Genomic DNA, 22,638 nt, shown 5'->3' with positions numbered 1-22,638 from the left:
TTTTGATTATACATAATATGTCAATCTAAACGATTATATTTGTAACATATTAACGAAAACACTTTTATAATATAATCTTTAATATCTATACTTGACAAAATCAATTTATTTGGAACACATTCTGGACCTTTTTCTCATTACAATATAAAATAACTTTATCTATTCTAAACACGATTCTCAGTAAAATATAACAAACACGCTCGTCCAACATTAAAAATATAAATAATAATCTAGAAAAATAATAAATAAAATATAAATATCACAATAGAATAACTGCCAGCTATTTATTGTATACAGTAATGCCTCTTTAACACAACAATAATGATTCATTTAGAACATTGGGATTGAAAGAGGATTTATGAGAATATGAGATATGAATGAAATGACGCATTCGAGCTGACAGTGCCGGTAAACTGCTGTGATATCGAGTCCCCTGCGGCCGACCGGCGCGGCGCGGCGCGGCGGACGCTCGCGCAATACAACACTTTGATCGTCACGTTGCAACCTTAAAACTACTGGTAACCATTCAATCAAATCATTGCTTCAGCGGCTCAAGCTTAAACTACCTAGTACTAACTCCAACTCGACAAATGTTCGCCCGATATTGGACCAAGAGTGATACACACAATATCGTTATAGAAATATACAGATAGTAAACCAAATAGGGTGTAGTGCTCATAAAATGTGCTTGGCTATTTATCATCACGTTCTCGGTTTAATTTGAGAACAGTCTCGCTTAAACGGGATGTTACACATAACAATATTAACACATAATGCTCCAAGTGATACATTTTAAAAACAAAGCCCTTGACCAACTGTAATAATGTATAATATAAAGCGCGTGCCGAGCAGCCGACGCCGGAGCGCCGCTGTTGGCGGCACGCGCTTCATGGAGTACACCCCTACTTTCCTATTCTACACAGGAGACATATTTTCAAAACAATAATTGCCCACATATTGACAACGAATCAATTCTTGGGAACATCAAAACTATTTATTTACAAACATAACATTTTCTTAAATTACAACTAATCATATAATTATTTTTTTTTACATTCGTACGGTATAGTTTATTATGAAATTATATATGTAGTTTTTAATCTATATATTCTAGATACAGAACAAATGTTTGCTTTTTAGACATTATTAATTAATTATTATACCATATCATAAAAGGGTTACTAAATAAACACAGTGAAATCAATATTATTTACGTTAAAAATCAAGTTTCCAATTAATGAAAAATATACAGATATGTATATACAAAATTCTACCAGAGATAATATGCTACGTACACAATACACATAATATCTAAAATTGGGTCTATTATATAAAATAAAAATCAACTACATATTGCAACCAACAAAAATCTGAATCATGACAGTAAAATAAAATTGGTGGGTGACACACAGTGGCCTAAGGACCATGTCACAGGTCGCCACCAGGTCGAACATACAAGAACCTACGAAGTATTAGGGCACCAAAGAATTGTGCACTTATGAAACAAAACATATGCTTGATGAGAATGACAAATCTTCAGGGAGCGTACTTTTCATGCCGATGACATGTGAAACGTGAATAAAATTATTTGATTTGTTTTTATAAATAAATTTAATTAAATAGTATTGTTAACAACACATTACAAGAAATATGTAGAAAAGAGAATTTCTCTCTAACGTAAAGCACACCATCCTTCTTGCATTCATTACCATGCAAAGAAATTCATAACTTAAAATGATTGATGACTAATGATTAATAATTAACAATAAAACAATTTGTGATCACCCTATATGGAGCGTGACGTCAAATTGATGTCATCGGCACGAAAAGTACGCTCCCTGCAAATCTTAATTACGTGACAATCGATATACTATATGAATAGGTATTATTCATAGCCTTATTACAAAGTACCATCTTCGGAATGCTGCAGTGTAATAGGGTGAAAAAGATTACCACAATCATAATTTATCTTTTTAATGAACGGGTCTACGTAAGGGCACACGCTTATACATTACACTAATACACAGAAAGTCTCCATTGGAGTTAATACATGCACGGTGTGTAACTATTTGAGAGTTGCAAGGTATTCGGGATGTTAAGTAATTTCACAGTTCTTTTTGGGATTTATCCAACTGTTGGAAAATATTCCAAATTGCTTGAATACACAAGAAAATATTGAAGTTAAAACCGCTGAATTTTCTGTCCAGCCATAAATAAGTACTTACGGAGTGTAGGCAGACCTCCAATAACGCACTAAGGTGCTTTTAAAACAATTCAATGGGGCTTGGAAGTAAAACTATTTGGATAAATATTTATTATAATAAAACTAAGGACACAGATAAAAGCAGGTACGCGTACGCGTCTACTAAACGTTAGAGATTCGTCGAGATCGGCCATGGAAAGAATATATAAAAAAAAAATAGTGCAGCATCAGTACTATTATAGAATAAACCGGAGGATATTAAGCACATTTTGTAGCCAACGAACAAGTTCCAAGTCCGGTGACCGGACTTTTTTTAGTTTTAACCTCAATGACATTGTGTAACTATCGGCAACCATGATTTAACCCTTAATTTGGCAGAAAATGGTCATGGTCGTGAGTACAAGCCTCCTCGGCGCTCGATAGTTCTAGATAATGATTCTGATTCGGAAAAAAATACAAAAAGAGGTCATGTTCGGCAGGGCGAACATTGTCCAATTAAGGGGGTTTTACATGTATATACAATATAAATTAATTGTAACATTTCCCGAAGATATAAAGACACATGCAGCGCGTAAACCTCCCATCGTAATTTTACTGAAATGCACGAAATTCTTATGACATTATTACAGTAAATCTCAGCAAGTAATGAAGTTAAATGAAATAGCATGGCAAATACGAACGCTTCTGAGAGAATACGATGGCATATAGAGTTTTGCACTACATCCGTAATGATGTACCTTTTATGTCGCTGCGAAGAGATACATCACGGGCTTAGTGGGGGTTCTCATACTTTATTAACAGCACGTGTGCCGCTCTCGAGTCAGTTACATAATCGTCGGTTAGGTACAGTACAGATTATGCTTTTTGTACTGATATGTTTAAGTTATTTTTTATAGTATGACTTTGGCGTAGTATGTAATAAATTGAGCAAAATTTAGCTAAATAAACTAGTAAATAGGCATTATTATGTACACAATAGCGCGATAAAAATAAAGTTGTCTTTATTATCCAAAAATAATTATGTTCTACAGTAAATATTTAACATAAAACAATCTTTAATACGATGTATTTCTATATCTAATAGCTTCGCGTAGGTATAATATTGAGATCGGTATACCGTATAACTACGAAACTAGTATTAGAATTACAAAAAGTAAATTTTTAACACTCTGTCGTCGAAAGTCGAACATCAAGCGTTTCCTTCGAACTTAGTGTTGACAACTTGCCGTTGTTCTCAATCGATATCCATGCAACTGGCATCTAATAAACGAAGTGCATCGACTGCTTTTTTTACTTCGAGATGAGTATTGGGTGGGTGATTCAACACAAGGCGTAAAAGAGATAATTAGAACCCATTAAGCATGCTTATTACAATATTTGATTTTTTTTGCCACGATATTGACACAAATAACTAACATTAACAACCAAATAAAAATACTTTGTACTGTTACTATTCTTTTTCACTCCAATATGATATTACATTGTTGATGCGAGTGGCAAAAAAATATTGTCTCAAATATTTTGCAATCATTTAGATCAGCACAATAAACTATGTATGACTGTGCATATTTTAAACCTTATCGTAGCTAGGCTAGCATACTCAATACTATATATTTATTATGACTTTAACTTAATATAACACTTAAAGTATCTTACTATTTAGATAACCGCGTTTACATCTAGGTCCTTACAATATGGCAGTTGTCAATTCGCTAGCTGAGTTGTAGTAATATCCTACAATGTAAACTACCGAAACGGATCGTGCGTGTAGCGCGGAGTTCGTTGTCTACGTCCGGCCCCGGGCCTGGCCCGGGCCGGGCCCGGGGCGTGCGGCTTACGGCGAGAGGGTTTGTCAACTTGACACGACGTTCATGTTTCTATCACAACCTTTATTGCAATCAAATTAATATTTGGTAATTTTTACAGGTACGTAAAATCATAAAAAACGAAATGCGAAAAGAATAAATGGTCAGGAAAGAATGAGTCCCAAGATTAATGATGTTTCATGCAATTAAGGTCAGTAGGAGAAAGTGTACGGTTACTACGCTTTTTCGAAGATTAAATTACTTATAACAAGGCAAAGCACAGAATTAGTGCCAGACCTGTTCTGGCGTGACCGTTCCGTATTTCCTTTGAGAAAAGTCCTGTCCCGGTAGTCCGATGTCCTATACTTTGAAGTACTTGACCCGGCTAACATTGCTGAGACTTGTATCAAACTGTTACGACTGACGGATGGGTACTATGGTGTAGGGGATGAGGACGGATAATATTTACATAATAAAAAATAACGTACAATGTAGGGCAAGAATCAAGTTCACATTAAACGAACGAAAGAGATCTACGACAGTTTTTTAATTTATAATTATAACAAGGATACTGTGCAAGTAGACGAAAATGTTAAAAGGTTAAGCTGGTTATTATTGTTGATGAAACCCGCATCTCGCCACACTCAGTAACTACCTATAAATAAAATTATATATTTAAACACGAAAGTAAACATGGAAGGCTTGAAGCAAGTGCAAATATCATACCAGAGACTTGTCTTTTTTTTAACATTAAAATATTACCAATGTGTAATGAAAGAAGGATAAACAATATATGCAAATCAAGTCAAGTTGTTAAATTACATTACAGATGTAGTTCGAAAAGGGTTTCCTTCGGAAACGTTCGTATTTGTCATGCTAGTTCAGTCAATGTCAGTACATCTTGTACTGAGACTGCAATTACTGAAATAGAATGACACGTTCGTACGTTTCCGTAACAATTCGAAGGCAAATCTTTTCTCACTACATCTGTACACCTAAATACTCATTTAGTATACGATTAAATTCCATAGTTGGGGGGTAATGCGATAGTAGTTTGAAAGTAGTGGATTTATAATAAAGAAATAAATCATTCCAATAAATTAAGTCGGTAGGTAGGTATGTTATATGTAGACAATCATTCTGAACGATAAAAAATGAAGGTGGAGCTGCCGAATTAAAACACAAAATAATAAATATGAACTCATGTGAAAATGATATTACAACATATTAGCTTTAAGTAGTTTAATGAAAAGATTATCACGAGGACCTTTGACAATTTCTTTGGTACGTAGAGACAATAACATTCGTATTGCAAATTGTAACGAGCAGTGGAAAATGATTCGATTTAGACGTCAGGTAGTCGGCAAGTCAAGCAGGGGAGAGTCGCCGCGAGTCACCGCGGCTGCGTACTCGGCTCATGCAACTGCTCATTTTATTTGCCCCTTCTGTATGTCAAATCGTCCAGTGCTACAAATTATCAATAATGAGACATGGTATATGTGCCTACTATTTTGAATGATACTATTTATTCATATGCATTTCGCTGCCGAAGTAGGTAGGTATATCATAATTGAAAGCTAAAGCTCACTAATTATAAAAATTGTTTCCTGTGAGTAAATGATAACATTCATTGAATATTTTATTTATTTATACATGGTAGCTGACCAAATTAGTAGCTCACTCAATTAGTTTCAATCGTTTATTTAATGGTGGATATATTTTAATCCCAACATAATATTCGTTCCTACTGATTAACAGAAATTAAAAAAAAAGTCGACGCCTGGTCGAGATCTATGGCATGGCAATAGGCTGAACAACGATCATTAGCTGTTGCCATTTTAATTGCCTTTATCATTAAACATCTTCTTAGTGCAATACAACATTCTTAAACAAGTATTTCTACAGCACAACTATGCAGGCGCTCGAATTATTGCTTTAACGGTTTAAGAACATTGTTATTTATTTTTAATTACATATAAGTACATCATAGAAATTCCTGTGTCAGGAAAACAAGTGTTAAGGTTTTTAATTTCCTTAATCACCTTAATCTCTTGGCTAGGCTAGCTGTTACTTTCACATTTGCGTCATTATTTTATATGAATATAGGTGAACGTTTTAAATCAAAATCAACGAAGTATTTAAACTTTGGTATTACAAAAAGTTGTCTCATGGAAGACTTGCATTTACCCTCACTTTCCACTATTGTTCTTATTTATTTAAGGAAATCCAGAATTTAAGCAAACTGCCAGAATTATTCTAGCATCATGTACTGCAACTGGGAAACAAACCCACCAAAAGATCTTATTTAATTGGCACATTGTAGTTGTGAGCTATCGGAGGACAAGTCACCCGCGTGGACCGCAGCGGGTCCTCGAAGCGACGGCCGCGAGGCGCGCGGGCCCCTTCGTCATTAACGCTGGCTGGTGATTCGGGGACGTACATACGACAAAACATACTTTTACATATTCAATAAAAAATGTTTTCGTGTCACCGCTTAAAAGTAGGTATTCGATAAGACAGTTTTTTTAAGTAACAGTAATTATAGAGTTAAATATAGTAAATATTATAATTATGTACAAATATGAACATTGCTTTCTTTAAACATTAAATATGAATGCATTACGTAAGTAATATTTATTTATGTACAAATTTATTCTTCAAAATATATATAATACTTATTTTTATTATAATATTGCAAATAGCAATCACCTTAGCTTTATATTAATCGTGTAGGTATTCTTGTCGTAAATGTAAAATAATTATATTTCGGGCACATTAGATGCACAATGTGTTATGTTATGTGTTCGTTAAGTAACGATTTTCCAATCGAATGTGTGGCCGGTATGCACCGCCACCGCATGCGGGTCGCGACGGCGCGGCGCGGTTGGCGCGGCGCGGTTGGCGCGGCGGCGTGCGCGCGCCGCAACGGGACGCGGCGCTGGACTGCCTTCGCTTTGTGGCCGAGCTCGAGTTGCGACCTACTGCTTTGAGTATTGTCTCCTTGTTCACGTAGTACAAACATACGACTCAGATATGTTCAAAAAATTTAACTCTAAACGTGGTTTATAATAGTCTTTTCGTCGAATTTAGCGATTTCTTAAAACTACCTAAGTCTATTTTATATATTACGACATTATGATTCTCTTATTATTATTATCATCTAAAATTTCAGTCATTATACATAATTTATATTAAGTGATTAATATCACTAAAGAATTCATGTATTTACGTTAATCTACTTGCCCATTTTTTAAGCAGTGTGAAAACATTGATTTTTATATAACTATTTAAAAGCACATTTGAAAATGTGGACGGATTTTTGTCTTCATATTGAACCTAAAAGTATAAAATATCATCCAACATTTTAAAATTATCTTTTTAATGAAGTGGAACAACGACCATTTCGTTTTTGAATTCATAGTTAGGTGTGGTCTCTAATATGAAAATGGTACCTATGTATTTGTAAATAATCCGGTGATCGTTGTGATGTAATAAAACGAATATTTTCACACTGATCTATATGTCAGTCTAAACTTAGATTAAAAACTTATAGTTAGGAAATATTCACAGTCTGGGTTCCGGCGCGGGCGCCGCGCACGGCTGCGGCTCGGCGGCGGCGGCGGCGGCGGCGGCCGACGGCCGACGGGCGCGCCTTGACGGGCCCTGCCTCCTCTACCATGAGTTCGGTTACGACACATACGAGCTCTAACATGAGTTCATTTAAGGCGATGTTCACTGTTCTACAAAAATACGTGGGCAATGTCCATATTGTATTTAAATAACGGCCCAAATTTAGAGAAAAAAATATGTCTCCTTTAAGTTTATATAGTCAATAAATATTTGAATATATTTATGTCTATCGCATATATACTTATTCGTCTGCCTAGTTTACCTTATATAAAAGTGTCGTTCGTCACCTAGTGTCTACGACTCGCGCACAATTGTCCAAACACCTCGCCTCGCCCTCGGGGGAGCATGCGGCCTCGGGCGAACGGTAGGGGGCAGGCTCGAGTTACTTGTGGTAGAGCTGCGCGCGCGCCTCGGCGAGGTGGCGGCGGCGCCGCTAGTCGCCGAAGCGCGTGCAAGCCTTCTTCCACTTGCACTGCGTGCACCACAGCTCGCGCTGGTCCATGCCGTACACCTTGCGGCACTTCTTGTTGTCGGAGCGCGCGCGCCGCCCCGGGCTGCTGGGCGAGCTGCTCGCCGCCGACAGCCGCATGTGTTTCTGTCCAATAAACATGCATCTTAATACTGTTATACCAACATACATATAATAGACAATACTCAACTCAAACTTCCTACAAGGGTCCACACAAACATCAATTTCATATTTCATGAATCATGATAGTAGAGGAGTGGAATGAGAATTTGTATGGGGGGGGTCATAATAATTCCCACAGAACCGAAGTTTGGTTTTTTTAGTTCTTTGTGTGTGTCTTTTTGACATACTAAAAATATAGTAAAATATATTTATGCAAAATGCGTTTTTTCGACCGCCAAAAGTTGTATGAAAAATTACTATGGAAAAAAAATCCTAAAATTTAAAAATCGTCTCTGGTATCAACTTATGGGGAATTAGGCGGCAAATTTTTTTATAGCGTTGATGTTTTGCAAAAATATAAATATTTTTCACTATTTTGGTAAAATAAAAAATGATAAAAATCATAAATTTGATGAAAGGAAGTAATTAAAACATAAATTTCAGCAATGTAATTTTTTTCATATGTCCCACACCATGGTAAATACGGGTACGATCCGCCTGGTGTTTAACAGTTACGGTAGCCTATGACGCCTGCCAATCTAGAGCCTCCACATGCGCGTTGCTGGCCCTTTAGGGTACCTTTCCACTAGAGATGCGCAACGTGATAGTGTTTGATATCCACCAATCATGTTCACTGTTCACAAAGCGTAGCGCTAGTAGGAACGGGTTCGACTAAGCTGATTGTGGATATCAGAAGCATCCATAACACATCTCTGGTGGAAAGGCACCCTTAACAGTCCTCAGCTAGCTCGCAGGATAACGCGCGTCCTCGGGAGAAAAATCCTCCTAAGCCTACATCGAAAACAGATGCCTTAATCTCGCTGTCCAAGGCTCTAAGTCACGCGGCCCCGGTAGCCCAAAGAAGCGCTGGCTGGACGTCGTGGGAGCGGACATACAAGAGAACAATCTCACGTCTAAGTATGCTGGAGACCGGGCAAAGTGGAGAAGACTGACCGCTAGGCCGGGAAAACGCTAGGTTGAAGAAGAAGAAGCCACAGTGTGCGACCATATACGGGTCCAGGGTGTGTGGATGCGCAGATTTATGACTAGAAAAACCGATGATTATTAGGTTTTGGTTTTCTCTCGTGTTCTATATAATGCTTTATCGACAGTTTTTTAATGGGATGCGACAATTTATATACTTATATTGAACCCCACCAAAATACAAGTTCATGGTAAATACGGTTACCCAATAGGAGGATTTTTCTCCCGCGGACGCGCGTTATCCTGCGAGCTAGCTGAGGACTGTTAAGGGTGCCTTTCCACCAGAGATGTGTTATGGATGCTTCTGATATCCACAATCAGCTTAGTCGAACCCGTTCCTACTAGCGCTACGCTTTGTGAACAGTGAACATGATTGGTGGATATCAAACACTATCACGTTGCGCATCTCTAGTGGAAAGGTACCCTAAAGGGCCAGCAACGCGCATGTGGAGGCTCTAGATTGGCAGGCGTCATAGGCTACCGTAACTGCTAATCACCAGGCGGATCGTACCCGTATTTACCATGGTGTGGGACATATGAAAAAAATTACATTGCTGAAATTTATGTTTTAATTACTTCCTTTCATCAAATTTATGATTTTTATCATTTTTTATTTTACCAAAATAGTGAAAAATATTTATATTTTTGCTAAACATCAACGCTATAAAAAAATTTGCCGCCTAATTCCCCATAAGTTGATACCAGAGACGATTTTTAAATTTTAGGATTTTTTTTCCATAGTAATTTTTCATACAACTTTTGGCGGTCGAAAAAACGCATTTTGCATAAATATATTTTACTATATTTTTAGTATGTCAAAAAGACACACACAAAGAACTAAAAAAACCAAACTTCGGTTCTGTGGTAATTATTATGACCCCTAAGGCTATATCTCCTCTACTATGAGGCATACGAGTAGGTTTAATTTATAGACTCTACCCGTTTTTGAAATTTTAAGTTATTGTCAACTATTGTCTAAGATCCGTATAAGTTCCTCTTTTGGGCACATGACAAAATATAAAAAAAATCTCGTGATAATATTAAGGTTTGTCATGTACTTAAAAATATTTCATCATCAGTAGCAGAGTCATTTGGATTAAAATGACATTACCGTAAGTTGATAAAAATCCATTGTTTCATGATACACATCACATGAGGTCAATAAAATTAAATGCGTTGACAGAAACAGCTTTATTAATAATGCTAAAGAGCAAGAAACCATGAACGTACTTTTACCGATTTCTTGAAACGCCTCCTCGTGCATAGGCACTAAATTCAACCACTTTGTAAATAATCGCTAGATTTGGCAACAATACGTCTTAACTTAACTACATCGCTAAAAACTTCAATACAAATGTCTCAAAAACAGGAAGAATATATGATCATTGCTGGCAGTTAGAAAATACGAATAATATCTAGTCGAAATTATGAGTAGGTATTCATGTCATACATGAATATGAAAAATAACAATGACATGAATGAAACTCACCGAAACTCACCGGTGAGTGAGAGTTGGACCAGGAATGAGATACTGGAATACTAATAGGCCGCGCATTTCCATTCTGTAGTGTGGACAGTAATCCTTGCCTGTAAAATAAAACAGATAATTTGGTATAAATTTCACTGTCTGTGTTGTATGGCGTAGTAGATTACGCGGGAATGTTGTTAAATAAGAGTTGTTATACTGTTCAATGACACATCTAATTCGGCTGAAAAATACATAAATAATGCATTTTTCTTCCTAGACCTACCACAATCACAATGTTTGGTAGGATTATTATTGGTTGGTGATCAGTAAAGTGCATATGTTTGAATGAATGTGAGAAAGGTTGTGAACCTGTAGGAGCCGACTAGCTGGCGCTGGTAGTCCGGGTCCTCGTGCGGCGGGCGACACATGTCGCGGTGCGACAGCGTCGGCGGCGCGGCCGGCGCCGGCACCTCGCGCTCCGTGTAGTAGAACTCCTCCTCGTGGTCGCTTTCTCCTTCTTTCTTAGGTCTGAAAAATTTCAATTGTCATGATCTAATTTACGGCACGACTAGCGATCGGACATAGGAACTTGGCCGAGTCGAGGGCGGAGGTGTCGCTTCCCGACAAATAGTATAAGCGTTTATAAATGATGATGACATTTGCCGTGAATTAGCATTGTACATGGCATGTACACACAGGGTACGTCGGCGGAGCAGGGCCGCGTTACGTAAGACGCGGGCGGGGTGACCTTGCGCGCGGGCGGCGCGGAGCGCGCTCCGGCAACCTTGTCGTGAAGCCTTGTCGCTTCCGGGTCGGTCCAGGGCCGGCCCTTCGTTTTTTACTCCTATGTATTTTTACTCTATTACATTCGGTTTCTTACTAATAAAACTAAAGGTCGTAACCGTTTTTAAACCGTGTTTTATTCTCTCTTTGTCCGAGTGCCAAATCGCATGAATATGTAATGTCGGTAATGTCACAAGTTTTTGAGTCATAGGTTGTTACTACCTACTCTTTATTTATTATACATTCGATGTTTATGATCTAACAATTTCTTTTACGGTGAAGGTCGTGAGAAATAGTTGAAATTTTAAAACAATGAATGCCGTGCAAATCTATCGAATACATGTACAATATAAGTCTACAGATTTTTTATTTACGTTTCAACTGAGAATGGTGTCGAGCGCATTAAGTAGAAGTAGGTAACAGCGCAGGGAGTAATGGCGACATGAGGACGGAAATGAGATGGTTGCATCTGTGCAGCGGTAGTGGAGATGGAGGGCGGTGTGCGTCGTGTCGTGCGCCAGCTGGGCGTTACGCAACGCGGTAGGTATTATTGCACCGTGCGTCAGCGCGCGTGCGGCGTTGCCGGTTCACGTGTCCACTCCGACCTTATCAACCATTTATCACATTTTACTAATAAACAATAACATTTGCTCTGACCAGCCGATTAGGTGATTTCTTATTTAACCGTGCCGTGTGCTTAGTTATAGGATAAAAATTATAACTTTGACATTATAGATCTATTTTTACCATCAATTTTATCTATATACCTACATTTAAAATACAAACCTACTAGTTGAACACCTACATAATATAATAGGTAGTTGAATTATTCAGCTTACCCTAAATGCGTGAGTCTGATATGACTTTCAATTGAAGAGCAGGAGTTAGTGATGTACCCGCAGCCTCTCCAGGTGCACTCGAACACCACACTGTTAACCTGGAACAATGGCAAAACAATAATTGTAACTATTGCATTAGGTATATGTAAAACGTTTGCGCAATCCTCGGAGCTATGTTGGAATTATGTTTTGTTATGGCATACCTATAGGAATAGTTAGGAGTTGGTAGCGATGTGTTCTGTAAGAGATGCGAATGTGATTAGCGCGCGATGAGTAAGTATAAACGACGTGGCAACGGCGGAAGCAGCTCTAGGTCGCGGCCTTGTTCGCTGCATGCCGCTGCGCGCTGCGCCCGTCCTCCTGCACCGGGCACGCGCGCCGCCCACGCCGCGCCGAGCGCCCCCAGCCCCGCTTTGACGCATATCGTAAAACCTACCTATGTCATCATCTACCTACCAGTCTTCTTTCACTCATTCAACTGGGTCATCTAGCGTTTTCAAGAGCGCTAATTACGATCTGCATTCACACCTATTACACGGACATTGGATTGCATTAAGAAATCGTGTAAAGTAGGTACTCTAAACATCGTCCCTTATCATAAGAAATGCCTCGAAAAGAGAAAGGAAACGTGAGGAGGGTGGGCATGCACAATAGCCTAATAATTATGTTTAATGCACCTTCAGGATCGCTGTCGTAACGCAACGAGCGACGAGAGATCGCGGGAAGGGGGGTCGGCGGGCAGCAAACGCTGCTTGCCAAAGATTCTGCAACGACCTTCCGCTCAATGCCACATTATTTCGGCCACACGAGACTGGCTGAGACAATACTATCGCTTTCTCACGCTGAACTGCCTGATATTTAGTTTAATGTATAACTTAGTATCATACGAAAACAGCAAATAAAGTAGCTATTTTCTTTTATATTAGGTACCTAATGGCCAGCAGAGATTATAGTTGTTTTAAATTTAATCGAAAAAAAAAAAGCGTATAAAAAAGTGTGGTGCGAAATGATGCACAGAATGTTAATAGATACTATATCATCGTAACTACTATTTGCTTAAGACACTACCTATATAAACTAACAATAGTTACACTATTTGTACTGATCATCCTTTAAACGTCAGAATTTCATCGCACTTGCTTGTTAGGGAATACACATTTTAATTATTTAGAATTTCATCACTTTAGCCCACGCACGCGTACAGAATATTTGATAATGTTATCAAATAAGTATTGTATACATTTATTGTGTTACTTAAAGTACACGATGATCATGTCAATGGAAATTACAATAATTAATGAAATGAATATTTGAAGCGATGTTCGTGTCGGAACGCCAGTCATTTTCGCAAAGACAAAGGCTTTGCAACCTTCGAGGACCACCCTTGGCCGTGGTGGTGTGATCTAGTTCGCGGGTCGGCCGCCCGCGCCCCTCTGCCGCAATACCCCTGACCCGACCTACTTCTGAATGCACTTGATATAGGTGCGCTACCTATACTTATACTTATCATAGAGATGGCAACGAAAACGTGTTTGACCTACTTACATTTTTTACAAAGGTAGGGTGCAATTATGTGCAGTTATAATAATATTCATATTATTTCATTACAATTTCAATGTTACAATACTTACAATGGAGAATATGGAGATAGAAAGATAGGTACAGGAATTCTAAAATATATAAGCAACTGAGTTACATTAAGTAGACCAGGTACCTACTAAATAGTACAAAGAAACTTCCACTAGTATCATAATATTCATAATATTTACACGTATGTTAGATTTTTCAGTAATTAAGTATAGGTCTCATTACATGGTTTTTAATCGAATGCTCTCTGGATATTCAGTTTTTTAAACATGGATTTATTGAAAATGCAAAATCGGTATTTGGACTATTTTTGCACTCATTAGTATTCAAAATGTACCTATATATTTACTCATAGCCGCTCGTTCCAAACACATCTTCCCTTAAATCGTTTTGCACGACGGTATTTTACAGTATAGGTAGGTTTTCATTAAATAATTAAAAAAGCCTATCGAGATTACACTAAATACACATCGTGTACTATCACAAAACATCGAGTTAAGAAGCACTGGTTGAACATAGCTCAGTTTACCTTCCCCTTTTAGAGTAAATAGGGCACGCGGGTCAGGAGGGGGCGGCGCGGGACGAACTCAGTTTGGGAGGGAGTCTCCCTAGGTGCACCACTGACCTACTTCCACCTATCGAGGAGAGCCGACCAGCCGGGTGACCAAATCAGAACTTATTTTATGTATATTATATATGTAAAAACTAATACTAACTATTGCAAGTTTAAGTCAAAAAAAGGAAATTCGATAAGATATATGTAAGTGAACAAATTTGTTTGTATGCAAGTCAGCCAAGCGGTCGAAATAGTTACTAACTGATGTTAAAATAACTGAGCGATTCCTTTGTTTGATAGAGTGAACTCATTTCTGCGGCTCAGATGAGTGGCCGTAGCATGTACTCGCGTTGGACTCGATATTAGACGGCTTTAGTGTGGTGCACAGCTTACACGTGTTTGCCGATGTAGATGTGTGCAGCAGCGATGCACTCGTGTGGGTGAGTGCAGCAGCGTAAGTACATATACCGGGAGTGGGGCGGGCAGGAGGGGGCGCTGCACGTGTAGCTGTGCCGCATCGGGGAAAACCCTGACACGGCGAGGAGCGGCGGCGGCGGGGAAGGGACTTTGTCAGTTGGTAAATGTTAATAGCAATAGCCGCTTTGTTGCAGTCTTTGTTCTTTCTTTATAGAAAGTTTTTAGAATAGGGTCATAACGCAACGTTCGAAGGTGTTCATGCTAAGTTATTGTTGCCCTGACTAGATGTAATGTACCTTTTCCCCTCACTAGCTTGGAAACACGTGTTTTGTCCTTTAATACCAGCGGGTAAAAACGCATTTTATCCACTAGTGGGTAAAGTAATTTGACCTTGAATAAAGTCAAATTAACTGCTTTAAAATTGATAAAAGTAGGTGAATCTAGTAATAAAGATGATTTACCACCTGTGGAACTACTGGAAGCAGTGATAAACGCATTTTTTGCGTTGTAGTTTCCTCGCTATAGTGAGGGGAAAAGTTTTGTGTTACACTCGGGTGCAAATGTATTTTACTTCTCGTGTGTTAAAAAACTGTAACTATAGAATCCTTTCACTTGCTCGTTTTTCAATTCCACACTCGGCGTTAAAATACAACTTTGCCCCCTTGTATAACAAATAACTATTATTGTATGCGTCGCGATAATTATAAGCAATTAATGCTTATTCGATTCTATCAAATAAACATGTAAATTGTGTATTAAATCAAGTCGCGAGGTATTTATTAGATAGTAATACTTCTTATGACATATGTATAGGCTATAGGCTTATATAAAATTACTAGCTACTTACTAAGCAACTGTAACAACGATTTTGTTAATTATGGAAGGTTAATAAAATCGTAATATATTATTAATACATGTTCAATCGTTCGGTTCCATTCCAATATAAGCGAGCTTAAGAAATGCTCATCCAAAGATTAGATGAACCAACAGAATATTTCACAACGGAAACCGCCAGCTACTAGAAAACATTGCGTATCAACTCTGTAAACAGTGTTTATTTCCCCAAAATATGTCTAAACACCGATTAATAAAGTTCAATATCGTGTGCGGCGAGGAACCAACATAAATATGCCGGTATAAAATGCCGGTTTGTTGTTTCGCCGTCTCTCTCGCTCTACCACGAACACGAAGATGATAATTATTGATTTGTTTTCATTGCGTCTCTCTTTTGCCTAGGGTCTCGCATAAGTTGGTCTCGCCAGTGTGACCTTCTATTTATTTTGTTCACGTACGTTGTTTACGTGTCATCTCGTTCTAGAACTATGAAGCGAGTTGTTTGTGCGTTACAAGTGCGTGGTGCCGGCCGGTGCTCATGTGTGCGTCAGACCCGTTGCCGTTGCTTGCTACGATCATTTCACTCTAGCGAACTCCCCTATTCCTTTTAACACACATTCGAAAACCTTACGAATAAATAAACCGCAAAAGACGTAAAGTAGAAACATAATATGCATCAAGGCTTGCAATTTTTACCCGGATTTACTTAGCTTATATAATAACTTACATCATGTCTTCTTAGGGTCGCGAAAAAAATTCTTCAGCGTTTAAATACTTAGCTTCTTTGCTCGGAAACTACTCAATCGATTCGATAAGCCTTTCATTAAAAAAATGAATAATATATTATAATAAAGTTAGGTTAGAACTCTCTCTCTAATATTATCTTATACTCAGATACTAAAATAAATTCATACTTCGATTTCATTTCACCAATTTGTAAATGATACTTACATTTAAAACAGATCTTACGCACATATCATTTCATTATTAGTGCAAGACACAAGGCGGATAACTGATATCATCATAATAAATAAGTCTGTAAAATGCGCAGTAGCCAAAATATGTAAATCATTGTTTTCATGATATTTTAACGCACAGTTATATAAAATGTTGAATATAAACGTATTATAAAGAATGGGATTAGTCCCCGTATGGTAGCATGGTAAGTAGATGAGTATTGACCAGAGTACAGTACAGTGCAATTTAGGTTGTAGGCGGCGAGAGGAGCGCGGAAGCGGGAGGCGCGACTCACGTGGCGGGTCACCGGTTCGCTTTTCATAACAAGCTTTTCTTGCCGCCCATGTTTACAAACAGACTCGCTCGACGCCGGACGAACTCGACAAATCTCCGTTATGTTTCCGGTTAGCACAGGCTAAGAATAATGTCACCAATTTTATTAGTTATCAGTATCTCGAGGTAGTGTAGGATATTGGGTGACAATGGCATGTGGCATAGCGATTGGCTTGCGACGGAACACAAAGGATTTGTTTAGTGTCGGCATCCGTTTCGCGGCGCGTCGTCGCGCGGAGCGAGACGCCAACACGCGCGTGCACCCCTGCCGCAGGGCGGTGCATGCAGGTCAGCGAACTCCTTCCATCCACCCCAATTAATCGGCTATTTCTCAATCATGTAATCGACGCGTATTTATTTAAAGGTACTCGTACTTTTGTTTGACCTAGATATGTAGCTTTCTAAAATATAAAGAAGCGTAAATTCTAAGTAAAAACTATTGACTGATTTATTACGTTAATGATATTTTGCGGTCAATATGTTTTATATTCGTTTGCAAAGCTATGATCTAAAATTAGAAGAAACTTTCTAAAGATATGTAATAAAAGAATATGTCGTGCATCTATCTCTCTCAGGTGTCGAATTCTCTCCGATGCGTTGAACCCTAATCAAAACATTCCCTTCCCATTCGCGACCCCTCCGCCGTCCCCCGCGGCCCGCACTGCAAGCTCACCCTCGGGCATGCTTCTTATCCCACTACCATACCGAATATTTACAATCCAAGTGAGTCGTTTTGAATGAAGCCAGGAACGAGAACATAGATCGACTGATCTTTTTGGTTATTTTGAAGAGATATCCCCTTTTAATTGTAGGGCAATGTCAGCAATTGATCCCTTAGGATTTTGATTAAATAAGTGCGCGACTGCATGCCATTAATAAATATTTAATACCTGCCTACTTAACGACTGTTAAAAATAGCTAACTGTTTGTCTGAAAGATTTTTTTTTATAAATAAGATCATAATGAGATCATATGCTCAAGTGTTTTAAATTTAAATCCTGTTCCGGGCCTAAGGTACCTACCTGAACGGTAAATGACGATTGCTAGTATATTTATTGGAAATCCTATTTGTTTTATTACATTAATTTCTAACGAGAAAGGACTAAATGAATGTAGTTAGTTATGAAATGAGTGGTGATTCAGGCCGGCGCGGGCGCCGCTCTGGATTGGATGCCCACCGCCAGCCGCTTCTGGCTTTGGTCGCTGACCTCAACAGGTTCTGACTTGCTACAATTTCATGTGAATTTTACTTTTTTATCTCATAGGGTTGAGGAGCTGCAAAGAATCTTGCATCTCACATTTTGTTTATATTTTAACATTATATCGTTAAATGCATAGAACTACAATGTTGGTTAAATACAAAAATGATTAGCATAATCCTACTCTAATGTGATAGCCTCTGATCGGCTGTTAAAATAATTTAAGTTCTTTTATACGTCTCTAGCATTTAGATTTTTTTATTTTATTAGTAGGTGCATTGAGAAACTTCATTGCAAAACACTGTGTAAGAATTAGAAATGCGCCGTTTTCGAGTGTTTTCCGTTTCATAATATGGTAAAAAATTCTTGAGAACGTAGGCGTTCCATAGCAAAATAGAGAAGGTTCTCGAGAACGACCCAAAACTAAAAAGGATATATTATATACAGTCCGTGTTTACTGATTGCCAGTTCAGTAAGCTGGCACAGTGCACTTGCCCAGTTGCTGGACTTGACGTGACAAAGAGGACTACCAATCACCTCTCCCTGTCTAGTAGGCCGATCGTTAAATGAGATTTACATATTAGCTAAGCGAAAAATACAGTTATATGCCTTTAATAATGATAGAGATGTTTGTTTTGTTTTGCAAATTTACCTTAGGTTAAGTATTGGGTGGGGGAGTTTGTTGAACCACGGGACTAGTCATTAGATATCGCGTGATGAGGCCGCCGCGCCCGCGCCGCTCTGCACCGCGCTCCGCGCCGCTGCCGCGGCGACGGGATCGCAGCCGCATATTTGTCTCTAGCGGTCACTTCTACGTACCTTTAATCGTTATAAAATAAAACATCATTCTTGTTTTTAACTATTCGCACAGTTTGAAATAGGACCACAGCATAAACGAGTTTTATGGCTTACATATTATTGGAAAACGATGCAATTTTGCATCGCCAGTAGGTAAACCGTTCGTATCGGAAAGTGAGAATTAATGCAATGACCGCTTACATGTTTAATAAGACTACATACACAAATTACAAATATTATAGTAATACATATACCATAAAGTTTAACTTAAGCACCTTTTCCGCCACCCCGCTGTGCTCGAATAAGCTAAGCAGAATCAGGCCATCTGTGATCCTTGGAGGTGTAGAGAAAGAGTAAACATTTGAACTGTCAAGAACGGGCAGTGCCCGGGACGCGGTGTCATTGCCCTGTCGATGCTGTTTAAAAAAAAGCGTTGCCTTTTATACGCAACCCAGTGCTTCGTATCGCTGCCGCTACATAAAGTAACGCATATTGAAGTCTCCTGGCATGGGCACAAGGAGATTAAAATAATAACATGACTTTTGACTTATATCGTCGATGCGTATTTTTGTATGTTTAAAACTTGGACAATTGTGTTTTAATTTAACTAATAAATCTGTGGAAATCGGGATAATAATTAACGGAAGTAAATAATTAAGTGTTTTGAGGTCGTATTATTTTGATTTTTGACCATATCAAAATCATCGGTCCGCGATCAGCTATTCGAGGCTAGTCAATGTCTTCTTGGGCAGTGCTTTGACCGCATCAAGGCCGTCAGGATAGGGTACGTGAACTTTGTTGCGACCGCATGCGAAATACCTAGGTAACGACTAACTTAGTGCTCTATATATCAAATAATTATGTATATTCATCAATATATTTGTAGTTACGATTGTGCAATAGCAACAAATAGTTGGATAATGTTTGTTGTCAGTAGCATTAGGGTTAAGACAGAGGGAGCACCGTCATTGGGGCGATGACCTGTAGAGTGAGACAGAGCGACAACAAAAATGAAGTTGGAGCGTACCCCGGAGGGGAGTCCGGGGCTCTAGCGTCGCCTCGGAGCGCGGCGCCACACGGGGCTCCGCTACGCACAACAACGGGGCTGACGCTTAAGGTCTTTATGATTCTACGTGACATTATGACGCAGTTCGCTTACAATGAAACGTTTTGTTCCGAACGCAACATAATACATGTACTAAAATGTGTATGCATAAATTGCTGTTACTAAGTTCAATCGTTGATAAACACAAGGTTTTTAGGTAAGCGCAACGCATATAAATTTATAATAGTTACACGTTCACGAAACTTTATATTGACCAATGACCATAGATACTATAACCCGGAACGCTATCTGTTCTCGAAGAACAAAGTAACCAGTGTGCTGAAAAATATACTTATCAGTGCTAAAGTTGAATATACATAATGTGAATTGAATCCCAGTATCTGGGTCGTCGGCGGTAGTTAGAATTAAGTACATTATAACATTTATAACCTATTTTCTCTTCAGCAGTTCTGCACACTCAAGACAACTTTGCACTGCTGTAGGCTGAGCTTCAATAAAAAAATCTCCTCTCTAGGCCACATACGAGTATCTCAACTGATTTTAGTGAACAGATTCAGCCGTATATTTTTTTTCAGTCGATTCTGTTTTAGATTTTTTGTAATAAACCTCCTTATTTTTGTGACGCATACACCTCACACTCACCCAAGTTAACCTAATTCGTTAACAATTGATATAAATATGTACATATCAGAGAGAATGCAAATATATTATGGAGTTAAAAATGCTACGAGTAAATCACACTTCAACTCGTATAACCCTAATAGAGTGCATATCATTACGCTGTTAATAATTAATCGCAGTTCGTTAAATAACAACAGTAAACGCGGCACGTTATACTAGCGCTTTATAGATCTATTATCACGGCATGATAATGTGAAGCGTTGTAAATTGACCGGTAATTGTTTGACAAAAGAGTGTGTCGGGTCGGGGTCCGTGGCATGCGCGGTTGCGGGTGCGGGCGCGGGCGCAGCTAACGACCGTGCAGCGCACGAGTGCGCGCGGCACCCGCCCGTTACCCTACCCACCACGCACACCGGAAACTCACTTCGTAGTTCGTACCCCATAAATTAGCAGCCATGATAGTTCAACACAGGTCATTTGTTTACAAATTTTAATTATCTGGAAATATACGTTTGCTACCACATACCATTATGCAGTACCAGATCTAGACTTTTTTCAAATTTACCTTTATTTGAATTAGTTAATTTGTAATTAAGACACTACAGGAGCGAAAATGTTAAAATGGAAAGGAGCCCCTCTTTCAATTCCGGAATTTTAGTTAAATATACTAGTGTTAGTTAACTAGATTTATCAAAAAAAAATCCATTCAGATCAACTCAGTTTAAACATATTGCGAAAAAATCTTTAATATCGAGGTTCCGCTCTCGACTGTTTCCTCCTTCAAAACTTAATCAATCGTAACGAAATTTGAGAATCTGAATAACAATGAAATAATCTGTGTCGGACCGTTTAGTTATTTTGGCTAATTGTTATCAATTTTGAATACCACACCTTTTTTTGCGCCATAGTCAGTCAATAAGGCCGTTTTTGGAAATTTTTGATGGGCTCTAGTGTCTTTAAAAATAAGAATATCAAAAAAATCAAAACGGTCCGACACAGATAAAAATAATTATAATCTGTGTTGAAAAAATCAGTGCTCTATCTTCAAAATCCAGGGAGTAAATAGTCGAGAGCGTTTGTATGGAGAATTGACCCCTCCTGTCTCGTCTTAATACGGTTGCTTTCTTTGAAACTAAGATATTACCGAAATAAGTTTTTGGCTCGTAGTTTCGCTTGTAGTTTCTTTCTCTTTACTGACGACACTTGCTGCAAATTCAGCAAATAGGGGACGTGCAGTAGTTGTATCTTGTATCCTTAATGTCATAAATATACCTATACAATTATACATAAGGTACAGCGGGGCAAATCTCGACTGGAGGGCAAATGTAACTGGTCCATTTTTTCCATGTTTTACAATGTTTGCATTATTAAATAGAGTGTCCACCGGTTATATATGGTAGGCGTGTTCAGTGGATACATGTAGAACTCAACGTCATAGTGTAATAATGGAAAAAATGGATTAGTTACAATTGCCCCGCAGTCGAGATTTGCCCCGCTGTACCTTAGTTTAGTTTATTTTATACATGTCTATGGTTGCATATTATATTAATAAGTATTTTGCTTTGTTGTTCACACAGAGAACCTCCTATAGAGTAGCAATCTTGTATATTTTGTTCGCGATACGAGTCACCAGTGCCAAAGGTGCGAGGAGCGGGCGGGGAATGTGTTAAGCGCGCTGTGATTGGCCGTTTCAAGGACGGCGGGCAGTCGCGCCAGATGAAAGGGACTGTCCCTCTACTGACGCGTAAGTGGCCAATGTAAGTTGACCTATGCCGGCTCTGAATAAATTATAAATATGACTTTTATGTGGAATGTAATGACGTCTGTTTTTAAATTTGAGCTTCTTGTTACCTTTCCACACCATTTCACACTACAGGTGGACATCTGGTTGTTCAACAACAAAACAACAATATATTATATTGCTTTA

At 38.5% G+C, this 22,638-nt stretch overlaps 1 protein-coding gene across 1 annotated transcript in view; it reads right to left on the bottom strand.

Moving 5' to 3' along the window:
- Positions 1 to 7,828: 7,828 nt before the first annotated feature.
- Positions 7,829 to 22,638, bottom strand: part of LOC125240816 (zinc finger protein 395) — a 52,839-nt gene continuing 38,029 nt past the window's right edge. Inside the window, exons 5-8 of the mRNA XM_048148939.1 lie at positions 12,344 to 12,441; positions 11,091 to 11,249; positions 10,753 to 10,840; positions 7,829 to 8,233 (exon numbers count right to left, since the gene is read on the bottom strand). Of these exons, the coding sequence (XP_048004896.1) occupies positions 8,072 to 8,233; positions 10,753 to 10,840; positions 11,091 to 11,249; positions 12,344 to 12,441 (507 nt within the window). The 3' untranslated portion in view covers positions 7,829 to 8,071. The remainder of the gene's footprint in view (positions 8,234 to 10,752; positions 10,841 to 11,090; positions 11,250 to 12,343; positions 12,442 to 22,638) is intronic.

The sequence above is a fragment of the Leguminivora glycinivorella genome, chromosome Z (genome assembly GCF_023078275.1).
Source record: "Leguminivora glycinivorella isolate SPB_JAAS2020 chromosome Z, LegGlyc_1.1, whole genome shotgun sequence".
In the NCBI taxonomy this organism is placed as follows: domain Eukaryota; kingdom Metazoa; phylum Arthropoda; class Insecta; order Lepidoptera; family Tortricidae; genus Leguminivora; species Leguminivora glycinivorella.
Note: the sequence above shows the minus strand (reverse complement) of the source record. Positions and strands in the feature narration are given on the sequence as shown.